This window comes from Eleutherodactylus coqui, chromosome 8 (assembly GCF_035609145.1).
Source record: "Eleutherodactylus coqui strain aEleCoq1 chromosome 8, aEleCoq1.hap1, whole genome shotgun sequence".
Classification (NCBI taxonomy): domain Eukaryota; kingdom Metazoa; phylum Chordata; class Amphibia; order Anura; family Eleutherodactylidae; genus Eleutherodactylus; species Eleutherodactylus coqui.
Window position 1 is genome coordinate 198,116,392 of NC_089844.1, and position 16,045 is coordinate 198,132,436.

Consider the following 16,045-nt stretch of genomic DNA (forward strand, 5'->3'; position numbering starts at 1 on the left):
CAGTGCACACAGGAGTAGAAGTGAACGTACAAGCGTGCAGGGAGGTATATACACCACTATGTACAAGCGTGCAGGGAGGTATATACACCAGTATGTACAAGTGTGCAGGGAGGTATATACACCAGTATGTACAAACGGGCAGGGAGGTATATACACCAGTACATACAAGCGTGCAGGGAGGTATATACCAGTACGTACAAACGGGCAGGGAGGTATATACACCAGTACGTACAAGCGTGCAGGGAGGTATATACCAGTATGTACAAGCGTGCAGGGAGGTATATGCAAGTACGTACAAGCGTGCAGGGAGGTATATACACCAGTATGTACAAGCGTGCAGGGAGGTATATACACAAGTATGTATGTGCGTGCAGGGAGGTATATACACCAGTATGTACAAACGGGCAGGGAGGTATATACACCAGTACATACAAGCGTGCAGGGAGGTATATACCAGTACGTACAAGCGTGCAAGGAGGTATATACCAGTACGTACAAGCGTGCAGGGAGGTATATACACCAGTATGTACAAGCATGCAGGGAGGTATATACACCAGTACGTACAAGTGAGCAGGGAGGTATATACACCAGTACGTACAAGCGTGCAGGGAGGTATATACCAGTACGTACAAGCGTGCCAGGAGGTATATACCAGTACGCACAAGAGTGCAGGGAGGTATATACCAGTACGCACAAGAGTGCAGGGAGGTATATACACCAGTATGTACAAGCGTGCAGGGAGGTATATACCAGTACGTACAAGCGTGCAGGGAGGTATATACCAGTACGTACAAGCATGCAGGAAGGTATATACACCAGTATGTACAAGCGTGCAGGGAGGTATATACACCAGTATGTACAAGTGAGCAGGAGGGTATACACCAGTATATACAAGCGTGCAGGAGGGTATACACCAGTATGTACAAGCGTGCAGGAGGGTATACACCAGTATGTACAAGCGTGCAGGAGGGTATACCCCAGTATGTACAAGCGTGCAGGAGGGTATACAGCAGTATGTACAAGCGTGCAGGAGGGTATACACCAGTATGTACAAGCGTGCAGGAGGGTATACAGCAGTACGTACAAGCGTGCAGGAGGATATACGAGTATGTACAAGCGTGCAGGAGGATATACCAATATGTACAAGTGTGCAGGGAGGTATAAACCAGTACGTACAAGCATGCAGGGTGGTATATACCAGTATGTACAAGTGTGCAGGTAGGTATATACCGGACAAGTTAGTGACACTAGTATACAGGGATTCTTTACTGTAAGAGCAGTGAGACTGTGGAACTCTCTACCGGAGGAAGTGGTGATGGCAAAATCCATAGAGGAGTTTAGAAGGGGAATTGATGTCTTTCTGGAAAGGAAGGACATTATAGGTTATAAATCTTAGGTTAATTGTTAATCCGGGTATACAGGCAGGTAGGAACTATTAGGGGTTGATCCAGGGAACAGTCTGATTGCCATTAGGGAGTCGGGAAGGATTTTTTTCCCCAAAAGGGCTAATTGGCTTCTGCCCTTGGGGTTTTTTGCCTTCCTCTGGATCAACACAGGAGGATAGACAGGCTGGACTAGATGGACAATGTCTTCATTCAGCCTTACATACTATGTTACTATGTTACAGTATTTCCTATGTTCTGTTGTATAAAGCCTGGCAGGTCCTGTAGTCAGGTGTGTCTAGTCCAAGAAATACCCTGTAGGTATATCAGTGGAATGTCAGCCTATGTGGATGTATCCCGACTCTGCAGGTCCTAATTATCTGCATTATACATGGGGACACCCCACAACCCTGTGAGCTCGCTGGCCATGCAGCGAGCTCCGAAGAGGCTTCCCCTTACCCATCCTTCAAATGACCAGTTGTCACGGGGATTCACTAATTGTTTCATTAATTGTTCCGCTGAGCATTGTATGTACAACAGCAGCTTCCTCACCCAGTTCACGATACGAAGCATATCCGGGTATATCTGGTCACATCTGATACTACTATTAGGGTTCTCAGAGTCTGTCACCATCAAAAACTGCAAAGAACGCCTTCCCGAAATATCTGGGGCATATATACAAATCTTTTCAGCTTTCTCTCCGGACGGGCTCACTTCCCAAAAAAATGCTATCCGACTCCAATCTGGCCTCTTTCACAAGAGCGTTTTACCGCAGCTATTTTGCTGCGATAAAACACTGCCCCCAAAACTGTGGATTCCAGTGCATGTGTTCAGATGGGTGATGGCTTGAAAAGATAGCGCATACGGTGCACATTCCGGTCAATGTTACGCACAGCTGGAAAAGATAGGACTTGTCCTATCTTTTGCCTGAATATGCCGGCCATTCCCATAGACTCCTATAGGAGCTGCTGGAAAAGGAAGGTGGGAGGGAGGTTAGCAGCGGCTCGCGTTGCTAAGTATCTCCCCCTCTCTTTCCCGGCAGCTCCCATAGGCTTCTCTGGGAGCTTCTATTGACGCTATCAGCCAGCAACGGGAGGAGGAGAGACCGTACCCCTGGCCCATGGACATCCAGGCTGCAACATATATACGCCGCAGCCCAGCCATGTGAACGGGTGGGATAATGGGAGATTTAGCCAGGACTCGCTCGCGGCCTTATCCCATTTGCGATTTTCGGCATGCAAAAATCACAACACCCGTGTGAAAGAGGCCTTACTGGAAGAAATAGTGAAGAAGAGAATTACTAGAATAAAGCAGTTCTGTGGTTTCAAGTTAAAAATTTTTAAGGGCTGGCATGAGTTAAAAAAAAATTAAAGGATACCCACCTGTCTTAGTGCCCTCCAGAAGTCAGGTGACCGCTGCAGCCAATCAGAGGCCACAGTGTCACCCTCTAAGTTCCTGGCATCAGCGATCACATCCTGGGCATCATGATGCCAGGAGTTTGCTGCATCCTCTGATTAGCCATAGCAGTCACTTGAGTTCTTGCGAGGATCAAGCAGCGGGAGCCAGTGTGTCCCGGGGGGAAATGAAGACAGGTGAGTATGTGTTATTTTTTATTTTAACTCCTGCCCAGCCCTTAAAACTTTTTCTCTTGAAACCACACAACCCCTTTAACACGTTTTCATTGTAGGATTCTTCTTACCTCTGAAGTTGGGCCAGCTGCTCTTCACTTTGAACTCAGGTACATCAAACCTAATATACGTTCCTCTTGCTGTTACATCTGACTGCAGCTCCATACTGTTCTCTGTTGAGGCACATGTATTCTCCTTAAAGGTATACCAAAAGGTAAAACATGTAAGCAGCAGTTCAGTATGCAGTGGATCTGCTCAATGGGTACAAGGGAGGTGGGCGTCACTTTGCGGTAAATTGCGATTTTACCGCGATACGTTTTTAACATTAGAAAGCCCCGTAGACACCTGGGAAAAAAAACACAGCAAATTCTCAAATGCTAGCGGATAGTCACCCTTACATGGACATTGGGTGTTCTACAGACTGTGAGGTGGAACACATGCCCGGGGCGCGAGGCCTTACAATGGGAGAGTCCATTTTCACCAGTTTTAGGAAAAGATGTGATGAAAAACCATGTAGCCGAATGTTATCTGTGATTATTATGCTTTTAGGGAGATTTGATTTCCATTTTTCTGCTTCAAAAACAGAGAGGCAAAGAGTCCCAATCCAGATGTGAGTAAATAGACATCTGGCAACTGTTACAGAAAGTAGTTACTTGGTGAACTACATTAATGGATACAGTAACTCCGCCCACTCCCCCTGTGATTGACAGGGACCCCGCCACGTCCCGCACGCTCATCACTTTTTCTAATTTTAGGAGATTAAAAAAATCTTTTTTGTTAAAAAAAAAGAAAAAAAAAAAGGTCTTTCTGTTGTCATATTCTACGGCTCACTTTTGCATTTCTGTAGCTGTGAGGGGCTTGTGTTTTTGCTGGAGTAGCTTTTGCGTTTTATTGGTATTATTTTGTTCTACATAGAACTTTTTGATTTTTATTTTATTTTTTTGGGAGATGAGGTGATGAAAAACTAACAGACGTCTGGGTCGGATCCCGCTGTGAGACCTTGCCCCTGTAGCGACCTGCGGCTCACCTCCTCCCGGCGTCTCATTCTGCTCTGCGGCGGCTGTCGCACAGCCGGGCATGCGCAGACCAGAGCTGGGGCCTCACCAATGATGTTTCTGTGTGAGCCTCACAAATAGGACATGCCACGATTTGTTTTTACGTGGTCAAATCGCGGCTGTCTACATAGGATTGCATTATCTAATGCAATCCCATGGCAGCGGGCACGGGCGGGATTTCTGCCCGTGTGTATTTGGCCATTTCCTTATTGATGCACTGCATATAAAGCACAGAAGCAAGGGCAGATTCACACGGCGGTATGTGTAAAAGACGACATGGATCACGCAGCGTTTTAGCGCAGTGGGAGTCGCTTCTGGCAGTGGTAGTCACTGCGCACGACACCGTCCCCTGATATATTTATAGTTATTAGAGTCGGCACATGCGCAGTTGAGAGGACGCTGTCGCTATGGCGATGACGCGGCTCTTGCGACCATTCCGCAGTGATGATTGCAGAATTGCTGCGGAACGGATGGCTTCCATTGACTTCAATGGGAGCCCGCTGTGCGTAGCGCACACAAAAGTGCAGCACGCTGTGACTTCTCCCCCGTGAGCGGAAAATCACAATCGATTTCCGCTCATGGGCAGAAAACTGCGTTTTCTCATAGCATGCGATGGGCTGGATTTGCTGGAGATTCGGCAATGCACATCCGCCGGTGTGCAGGAGGTCCATGCTTATTGCTCCTGCTGCATGTCATGTATGCACTCCCCTGGAATTAATGGCAGTTCACACTACATAACAATCTAAACTATTCCCAGAACCCCATGAGGGCGCTTACATCTTCCCCGTAGGTGCTGTGGTGAACCTTGTATCGGAAGCTTGGCTCTGAGACGTTCCTGCAGGAGTTCTTCACCAGGGCTTTATTCGTATAGTACTGAACAAAGTGCGTCCTCCTCACCAGCAGATGCAGGATGAAGCACATGAACTCCAGGGAGATGGAGATGAGGAAGAAGATGATGGTGCTGCCCTTCTCATCCGGCAGGAGAAGCTTGGTGAAGATACGGCTAAGAGAGATGACTACCCCGGCAGTGCCTGCAAAGGGGAAGCCAAGGGCAGATTAAAGTATCTTCAGTCATTGCAACTAAGATGATCAAAACTAACAGATAAGTAAGGCAAGAGCTCCATGGTGGCACCGGCCTGACCTCACAGAAAGCACAGAATTACTGAGCAAGTAGCCATGGTTGCCAAAAAAAAAAATGGTATTGTTGATTTTAACTCCTTAGTGACTGCAATGCGCCTTTTTACTTACCTCACTGTGGTGTATTAAATCCGTATATACAGTGATCCCTCGCTATATCACGGTGCAATGATTGCGGCTTCAGTGCATCACAGATTTTAGATAGACCATATATAATTCTGTTTTCGCTCAGTTTTTCGCTTTATCGCGGTACAAATCCATCCTTGGGCGTTCACCCATAAGCAGATGGAAGGGGCCCTTTCTGGCACCCCACAATGCAATCACAAGGTACCAATGGATTGACATGGCAGCCACAGGCCTGACGAATGGCTCCATTTCTGTCATGTAAGTCAGTCTATTAGGCCCCACTTCCCTCAGGGTCTAATAGGCCGATGTCATAGACATAGTGCAATGTACTACATAAGTAGTGCAGTGTACCATCCTAGTGATGGAACGACGCATCTTCATGTAACCTGTTGTAATTGGCCTGAGGAAGGTATTCTGGTACCGAAATGTATTCCCAATAAACCTGAATTCTCAACACTTTTGGATTGTGGTCTGGTCTCAGCAGCAGTGGCTTTATCCTCCCTTTACCTGTATCCTGGACTTCTGGTCACGGCGGTGCCCTGCAGCAGCTGATAAGTGTTTTAGCATGTTGTGCTGCCAGTACATCTGCTCAAGGTGAGAGTTTACACTCTTCTAGTCCGGCCACTCACACAGGGGTTTGTAAAAAACGCTGCATTTTAGAATTGCGTTTTCGGTCGCATTTGACAGCATTTTTTAATGTACCCCCTCATTGTAATGGGTGACGTGGTGCATCAAAAATGCACTAAATGCATGAAAATACAACATACAGTATGCGTTTTAGCGCACATTAGAAATGCTCCGCTAAAACGCTTCTCTGAGAACCCCCATTGAAATGAATGGAGGCTCAGTACAGCGTTTTTAACAGGCATTTCAAACGCCCCGTAAGCGCTGTAAAAAACGCCCGTGTGAGCAGCCCTAATCTGATCGTTAGGAGACCCTGCACACGGGAGGGTGTTTAACGGCACTGACATCATGCAGTTTTGGTTAAGCCGTCGCTCATCCTTGTCTTACAGTGTGCTGATGATCAGTTATCAGGGATTCACAGCGGGATACAGCTGATACTATTGTTTCAGCTGTATTCCGCTCCCTGATGACAGGCGGGGGATATAAAGAACACAGCGGTCCAGCTCTGTTCTTCATACCCGGCACGGAGCGCTCCGCTGTATAACAGCCGGGCGCTCCGTGCAGTAAACATCTGGATTTGGATACAGAAGACAAGCGGGGACACTCCGCTTGCCTTCTGCATCCTCCGCTCCGAGCGTTCGGCTGTATAACATATATGGAGCGGGGAACAGCTGGTTGCAGAAGACAGGCGGGGACACCTGAATAACCTTAGGATCTATTGGATTATTAGGCAATTTAGGTAATTGAATAGAAGTATGCAAATAAACAGCAGGCCATTCTATTAAATGATATGGGGACGGCATTATCCCCAACAGCCGAGAATTCTTGCTGTGTCCATTGAGAAATCTCTGTAGTGGTCTCAGTATATCCCATATAAGCACAGTAAGACTTACCTTGTCATGGATGATCTCCGATTTAGTTTACCTTGAATCTGAGTATCATCCTTAATTGATGAGGAATCTACATTACGCACCATACACCGAAGTAAGAAGGATTAGCAGAGCTGCTCAGTCATCTGATATCAGAGGGCAGGGTGTAATATTCAGAGAGGCCTAACTGACCAAGTGGAGTCCCCTTAAGAGTTTTATTATGACCCAAATGAAATTGTATGGGCCACTTATTTAACTATCTATGGGGGTGTATTAAGCATCAAGATCCCCCTTCGTAGCCCATATTTTGTGGGGTCTCCACAGTCAGACTGTCAGTAAAGAGAGTTATTTACTGATCGCCAGTGAAAGTGGTCACGAGAAACTGTGATGTTTTGTCACCAAGTTCTTGTATGTATATTCTGTATATATTTTATGTTCGTTCCTTATTCCCATTGGTGATTATTAGTCTTTTTGTTTTGGGAATCTTTCTGCCAACGGTGACTACAGTGTAATGCAATACTAGAATACTGCATTATACTGTTCCTGACAGACATCCTGTTAAGACATGCCACAGACACATGCCATATGCAATCATCCATGGCAGCCATGGGGCCTTCAGAAGGCCCTGTGCTGTCATGACACCCCGTGTTCTCAAGCGATGGGGGGGGGATGTTTGGGATATCCCAATCCTGATCGCTACATTATTACTGTGTGAGGGCTCAAAAGGGGGCATTATTACTGTGTGGGAACAGAAAAGGCAGCATGATTACTGATGGGGGCAGAAAATGAGGCAGTTTCCTAATGCAAAATGAAAGCTGTTATTTGATTGGTTGTTATGTGTAACCAACTATAGCAGTAGCAAAGTGAAAGCAGTCACCTATGTGACTTCCCACATTTTACAATAAGTTGTGCTACGTCACAGCCTTAAGTTCCGTGTATGATGTTATATAGGCGTTAGGTCTGCTACCTGTGTCTGCCGCCCCCTTGCGGTTCCAGGAAGACGCCAGCATCGCTCTGCTCCTCTTGTGTGTATGGACTTTATGTGTCTGTTTTCCACAGCACTGAAAAAGTTAACCAGTTTTCTGTCTCTCAACCCAGCTGCAGGGTTAATAGGCATTTCTCTCCTATTTAAGCTGGGCTGATGCACTTCCTCTTTGCCTGAGTATTGTTGTGTGTTTGTTCCTGACACTCAGCATTCCTAAGTTACCTGTCTCTGACTTCTTTCTGCTTGTTCCTGTACTTCTGTATATCTTGCCCTTGCTTCCTCCCTGTTTTGGTGTTTGGTTCTGTCTTTCAGCATAGTCTTCCTATCTCTGACTTTCTATCTGACCTGTATATTGTATGTTGGCTGCTCCCTGACTTTGCATGTTATCCTGGTCCTGTCTCAGTCACTCAGCATAGATCTCCTGTCCGTAATCATATCTATATACGTGTGTCTGCGGCCAATCCTGTACTTCTCTCCTGTGTCCTGTTAGGGATAGTCAAGTCTGAGAGGAAGGCCGCCTGCAGACGGGCGGGTCGGATCCGGTGGCGAGAATTCTCGCCGCGGGACCCGACCCCAGCGCCTGCAGGGAGGAGCGCGTACTCACCCGCGCCTGGCGGCCCCGGCTCTTTCATGTGCCGGCTGCTGGGCAACCGGCGCATGCGCAGACCGTAGCCGGCGGCCGGATGAGTGACATTTCTGTGCGAGGCTCTGCGAGCCCCGCACAGAAATAGGACATGCCGCGCGACATTTCGCGTGGCCAAACCGCGGCCGTCTGCATAGGAGTGCTTATTGTAATGCACTCCTATGCAGGCTTTTAGTGGCGGAAATCCTGCGGGAAATCCTGCCGCGGGATTTCCGCCCGTATGCAGGTGGCCGAAGACAGTGGGTCTGTTCTTATCACGATGCCTATCCTGCAGTATTGGCAGGGGTAAACCTATCTCCCTTACTAACAAAGGGCTAGATTTACCATCTGACATCAGGGTTCAGGTGCCAGCCACACTGGGAGTAGCCCAAAGCTAAATTGGTTGATTTGTCCAGTGGGTCCACACTCGTTATCCGTAACAATAGGTTTAGTACTCCCTAAATTGTCTAAGCCAAGGAAACATTATTAGAAGTTTTAGTTATGTTTCCTTGTATAAACAGTCAGTTTTTAACACCATATATGCCTATTGTTAGGGAGGTTGTCTAAGGTTGGGCTCGCACGAGTGTATCTTGCAGTATACAGGCTGCAAGAGATACACGCACACCGCACAGCCAGTACGCAATGACATTGCATACTGGCTGTGTGCCACCAATCGCCATCTACTATCGTGGCATGTATGCACGTGTAATACGTGCCAAGATAGAACATGCTGTGTTTTATCTTGCCCGTATTTTGCGCAATTCATGTGAGAAGTAACATGGAAGCCTACGGGAGATTGCTACATAGTAACATAGTATGTAAGGCTGAATGAAGACAATGTCCATCCAGTCCAGCCTGTTTATCCTCCTGTGTTGTTGATCCAGAGGAAGGCAAAAAACCCCAAGAGCAGAAGCCAATTAGCCCTTTTGGGGGAAAAATTCTCTCCCGACTCCCTAATGGCAATCAGACTGTTCCCTGGATCAACCCCTAATAGTTCCTACCTGCCTGTAAACCCAGATTAACACTTAACCTAAGATTTATATCCTGTAATATCCTTCCGTTGCAGAAAGACATCAAGTCCCCTTTTAAACTCCTCTATGGATTTTACCATCACCACATCCTCCGGTAGAGAGTTCCACAGTCTAACTGCTCTTACGGTAAAGAACCCTTTTCTGTGTTGGTGATGAAACCTGCTTTCTTCTAGACGTAGCGGATGCCCTCTTGTTACCGTCGCAGTCCTGGGTATAAACAGATCATGGGAAGAGATCCTTGTATTGTCCCCTCATGTATTTATACATGGTTATTTGGTCGCCCCTTAGCCGTCTTTTTTCCAGGGTAAATAATCCCAATTTTGATGCCTCTCTGGGTATTCCAGTCCCGTCATTCCATATATTAGTTTAGTTGCTCTTCTTTGGCCGTTTGTAGCCATACATTGTCCTCCATTGCATTAATTATATTATATAACTTTGTGTCATCTGCAAATATTGATATTTTGCTGTGCAGCCCCTCTATCACGTCGTTGATAAATATATTGAACAGAATGGGGCCTAATACTGAACCCTGTGGCACCCCGCTAGCGACGGTGGCCCAGAGTATGAAGCATTTATTACCACCCTCTGCTTTCTATCTCTGAGCCAGTTCTTTACCCAGATACACACGTTTTCACCCAATCCGAGCTGTCTCATTTTATATATCAACCTGTGTCAAATGCTTTAGAGAAGTCCAGATATACGAGATCAATAGATTCTCCCAGGTCCAGCCTAGAGCTTACTTCATCGTAGAAGCTGATCAGATTTGCCTGACATGATCGACCCTTCATGAACCCATGCTGGTGAGGAGTTATTCTGTTGTTCTCCTTGAGGTACTCTTTGATGGTGTCTCTCAGAAACCCCTCGAATATTTTTCCAGTTACTAAAGTTAGACTTACCGGCCTGTAGTTACCAGTCTCACTTTTGGACCCCTTTTTGTAAATTGAAACCACGTTGGCAATGTGTCAATCCAGTGGTACAACACCGGTCTTGACAGTATCCATAAGTATTAGATATAGCGGCCTAGCTATCACATCATTTAGTTCCCTTAGTACCCTTGGGTGTATTCCATCTGGACTTGGCAATTTATCGATTTTAGCATAAGCCACAGTGCCAAACAAATGCATGGAATACGCTATACCAACTCGCTCGTGTGAGTCCATCCTAACAAGCTGAGCATCAATTACCCCTCTACCGCTACAGGGATCAAGTGCTGCAGCCCCATTGTGGTCCTGGCATTTGTTGTGACAGCTGACGTCATTAGAAGTCAAGTGACCACTGCAGCCAATCAGAGTCTGTAGCATCCTGTTCCCAAACTTGTGGCATCATGGCGCTCAGGATGTGAGTGCTGATGCCAGGAGAACGAGCAGTGATGTGACGTACGGCGATGTCAGCTGTCACAACAAACGCAGGGACCACAGCGGGGCTGCAGCGCTGGTTCCTGGTGGTGGAGGATGGGTAAGTAATGGTCAGTTTATTTTACTACAGTTAGCCCTATTGAAGAGATGTTGTCCAGTAACCGGACAACCCCTTTTATCTAAATTACTGAAAATCGTGACCTCCCCCTTGGCTAAAAATACTTCTAAATATGAAACACGACTTCTGGTGAGAAGACCTTCATGTTCTGGTGCAATTGACGTTTTCCTCCAAGGAGCATCTTATCATTAAGGGTCCATTCACACCTTGCATTACATTGTGGGGGACATAATCAAAATGGGACTCAGATGGAACCCTATAATGGAACCATAAGGGTTCTGTTCCCTTCTGGTGTTTGTAGTGTGGTCAACCACGATGGTGGGAAGGATCTACTTCATCAAGATGTCACCTCTTGTATTTGTGGTGAAGTACAGTATAAACAGTGTATAACGTGCAGCTATAATAACTACATTATCCACAAAAGTTGGTAAAGTCCCCCAATATTATAATAGGTTTAGGCCTCATGTCCACGGCTAAAATGTGATTTAAAATCCGCAGCGTTTTTCCCGCAGCGTGATCCGCGCCCCATAGGGATGCATTGGACACCCGCAGGTAGTTAAATACCTGCGGATGTCATTTTCCCCTGAGGCGCGGATTGCGTCTGCGGGAAAACACCCGCTACATGCTCCATTTTTAGTGCAGGTCTCCAGCGGGCTTCTATTGGAGCCTATGGAAGCCGTCCGGTCCCGCCGAACACCCATACCAGAATTTCTGCTCTCCGGCGCGGGAGAGCAGGAGTTCAAAAAAAAAATGGAGTGCCCGACACATGCGCGTGGCACGCTGCCGGCGTGCCGAGCACATCTGCTGGGCCGAAGAAAGAAGATCCGGCTGCAATGGAGGGAAGATCCGCAGCGTCCGGACAGGTGAGTTTAATCTTATTTTTAACCTCATGTCTGCAGGAAAGGAGGGATCCGCTGCGGGATTCTGCATGGGGAATCCGCAGCGGGCCTGATTTTCCCCATGGACATGAGGCCTTATAGAGCATCCAGACACAAAACAAACCTACAAGCAAAAACTCCTCATACATTCATATGACAACACTGTAACAGTAACATATATATGACTACAAGTACTACTTACTTTCACCCGTCATTACTCCTTGGGTGTATCTTTTGGGTAGCATCCCAGTGTAGCCGTAGAAGCTGGATTGCTGCACTTGTAAAATAAAGGCAATATTCATAGGATAAAAACATACATTATATTACAGTATATACAAACTTCTGTATATAGTCTGAATACAGTAACTGTATGTAAGCCCCCCACCCGTCCATATAGTTCTGCATATTATCCTGCAGTGTTGATACGGAGGAAGGCAAATCCCCCCCCCACACACACCACCGTTAAGAGGGAAAAGGCAATTTTCCTAATTTCAGAAAAAAATCCTTCCCGACTCCATATCTGATAATCAGAACAATCCCCGGATCATTAACCTTTCTGAGTAATCAATGGTGTAATCAATCATGTCATATTGTATCGCTCAATAAGGGCGGCCAGGAGCCTCTTATACTGTTTTATCAAGTACTCCATCACCGCGTGCTCAGGCAGGAGTTCCATAGTCTCACTGCTCTTACAGTAAAGAAGCCCCTTCTATGTTGTGTAGAGACCTTCTGTATTAAAGATGTAGAGAGCGCTACATTGTTACAGGCTTGAGTATAATAGATGATGGGAGAGATCTCTGTACTGACCCCTGATATATCTATACATAGTTATTAGAGCGCCCCCATGTTACAGTTCTGGGTATAACAGATGATGGGAGAGATGTCTGTACTGACCCCTGATATATCTATACATAGTTATTAGAGCGCCCCCTTGTTACAGTCCTGGGTATAATAGATGATGGGAGAGATCTCTGTACTGACCCCTGATACATCTATACATAATTATTAGAGCGCCCCCTTGTTACAGTCCTGGGTATAATAGATGATGGGAGAGATCTCCGTACTGACCCCTGATATATGTATACATAGTTATTAGAGCGCCCCCTTGTTACAGTCCTGGGTATAATAAGTGATGAGAGAGATCTCCGTACTGACCCCTGATATATTATACATAGTTATTAGAGCGCCCCCTTGTTACAGTCCTGGGTATAATAGATAATGAGAGAGATCTCTGTACTGACCCCTGATATGTGTATACATAGTTATTAGAGCGCCCCCTTGTTACAGTCCTGGGTATAATAGATGATGGAAGAGATCTCTGTACTGACTCCAGTTATATCTATACATAGTTATTAGAGCGCCCCCTTGTTACAGTCCTGGGTGTATATATAGATGATGGGGGAGATCTCCGTACTGACACCTGATATATCTATACATAGTTATTACAGCGCCCCCTTGTTACAGTCCTGGGTATAATAGATGATGGGAGAGATCTCTGTACTGACCCCTGATACATCTATACATAATTATTAGAGCGCCCCCTTGTTACAGTCCTGGGTATAATAGATGATGGGAGAGATCTCCGTACTGACCCCTGACATAATTATACATAAAAAACATCTAAGACCATCTAACACCTTTTTTTGTGAAGTTTATCTATGCGGACATTTTTGATATGCGGTTTTTCTCAGGGGTTTATTTCTTATAGAGGAGCCTTTACAAAAATTCCAGAAAAAACACTATACTTGGAACATGATATATTTCGGAAAAAGAAGGTCACTAATTCCAAAAAAAGAACCAAAAGCGAGAAAAAGCTACAAAAATATTACAATATTTCTCTATTGCCTTACAGCCTATATCTGGCTACAGCACTTTTTGAAAAAAAGGAGGAAAAAAAAGTGTAAAACTGCTGCAGGTAACCAGCCTGAAGGTGACCAGCCTACAGGTAACCAGCCTTAAGGTGACCAGCCTACAGGTAACCAGCCTTAAGGTGACCAGCCTATAGGTAGGTTCACACATAATGGAAATGGCGCTGATTTTCCACTTTGGATCTGCGTTATTTCCACTTCCCAATCCACAACGCTGGAGACGATTTCACCCTTCCAATAGATCTGCTGCGGATCCATTCCAGAATCCTCATTAAAATCTGCTCCAAAGCTGTGGATTTTGATATGATTTTTGACACAAAAATTAGGCTGATTTTGGTGCGAAATTAGGATATTCTAACCTTTTCCACTATGCATGAGCGTAACCTAAGGGCTTATTCACATGAATGAGGAGCGTCTGCGGGTTCTGCGTGGTGCGATGTGATGCACACAAAACTCACACGAACATGAAATCCATTCTTTTGAATTAATTTATTCACATGAGTGATTTTTAGGCGTTACCGTGGGAGGAGTCACACATTATTTCCTATGGGACATTGGGGAAAAAAATTACATGACACTATGGCACTCTCATGCCATGTGATTTTTCCCATTGAAGTCTATGGAAACACTTGCTATCCTCTCACACACATGAAAATTGCAAAATTGCAAGTGATGCAATTTTTTTAAAATCAAAAACGCATCGCCGTGAAAATCGCATGATGGCAAGCGCGTTATCGGGCCGAGAAACGCGTCCCAATATGGCGTTCGCCATGTGAATGTTGCCTCAGGCTGGTTTCACATGGTATTTTTTACAAATACATCACAGGTTGTGATGCAATGGGATTTTTAACCTGCCAAAAGCAGCTGGGTCCCGATATTTGGTCTAGGTCAAAAGTACCGTGAAATGCCCAAAAACATTGCAGTGTAGGGGTGGTTCTCACTTTTATTGCAGTTTTTGGATCCATGGCATTTTTTGCAAGCTGGCTGCAGGTTAATTTTCAAGTACAAGTCAGTTGAGTTGTTCGGCTCTATGACTTACCTGTGCATCCAAACGCTACCACCCCAACGGCAAAAAGGTTTACGGCATAGGACTGCTTAAATGTGAAGAGCTCGAGCCAGACGTCACAGATTCCAATGAAGATCAGCGGTCCGAGAGCGAAAATATAGCCTGCAAATGGAATGAAGCAACAGGTGAACTGCTTGTATATAGGCGTACCATCAGAGGAAGGCGTTATCCATCGGACCCCCATGATGCTGTTGGCTCATGCCATTAGACCCCAGCCAGGACTGCTTATTGAACACATAAATGGTGTTTTTGCAGTCATTTTTCGGTGGCGCTCTTATTTTGTAAATGCTTTGTCTTCTAGTGATGCTCAATACTGTTGTGTACAGAAGAAAAGTCCTTATTGGCTGACCAGAAAAACTATATTTCAAGCTCGCTGGAGTATCTGCCTTTACCGAGCGTGCTCGCTCGACTCTAGTCAGTGCGATTACTAGGATTCCAAACATATGTAGTTTTTTGTTTTTTTTTGTTGTACTACTTTCAAAATATAAAATATCTTTGGAAAAAAAATAAACCTATTTCCTGCCGCCATCTTCTGACGGCCCGAACCTTTATACTTTTCCGTTGTGCCAGGGCCCGTTTTTTGCAGGACGTCCGGTAGTTTCTATCGGTACCATTTTAGACAACATATAACTTTTTGATAGCTTTTTAAAAACATTTTCCTTGGAGACGGGGGGACCAAAAAAAGCGCAATTCTGGCACAGTGTTTTCCCATGATCCCGTGTAAGTAATGCGTTGCTTCGATGGCTCGGATTTTTACAGACGCAGTGATACCACATATCTTTTTATGGGTTTTTTTGTTTAGCTTTTTTTTTAATATAAATGTAACAAAAGGGGTGAGGGGGGGGGGGGGTTAGACTTTTATTACCTTAATGTTTTTTTGATAATTTATAAACTGACTGTTACATTTTTATTTAGTTCCCATAGAGGACAACAATAGGCATGGCTTGATAAGCACTTTGCAATGGCAGCCCTGGGGGGATTTCGGAAGGCCTCCAGGTGCCATGGCAACCGCACAGCACCGGCAATCTCATCACCGGGCTCCGACTGGGGCATCCTAAAGGGTAACAACCATGATCAGAGTGAAAGCTGATCGCAGCTGTTGTGGGCGGGTGTCAGCTGTAAGGAACAGCCGGCACACGCATTATATGGACCGGGATTGCCTCCCAGTTCCTCTCCATACAAACACTAAACTTCCAGGACATAACTGTTCACCATGTGGCATTTAGGCCCAATGTCCATGGGCGGATCTGATTTACCGAATACGCGTGTGTCACCCACGCGGAAGAACCGCAAATCAAACC

General features: G+C 45.7%; 1 protein-coding gene across 2 annotated transcripts in view; it reads right to left on the reverse strand.

The window, feature by feature from the left end:
* SLC29A4 (solute carrier family 29 member 4) overlaps window positions 1-16,045 on the reverse strand; it is a 72,842-nt gene that overhangs the window by 16,461 nt on the left and 40,336 nt on the right. For both annotated transcript variants that reach the window (XM_066577230.1, XM_066577231.1), the window contains 4 exons: window positions 14,718-14,846; window positions 12,013-12,087; window positions 4,843-5,096; window positions 3,082-3,205 (listed from right to left, as the gene is read on the reverse strand). In XM_066577230.1, the coding sequence (XP_066433327.1) occupies window positions 3,082-3,205; window positions 4,843-5,096; window positions 12,013-12,087; window positions 14,718-14,846 (582 nt within the window). The remainder of the gene's footprint in view (window positions 1-3,081; window positions 3,206-4,842; window positions 5,097-12,012; window positions 12,088-14,717; window positions 14,847-16,045) is intronic.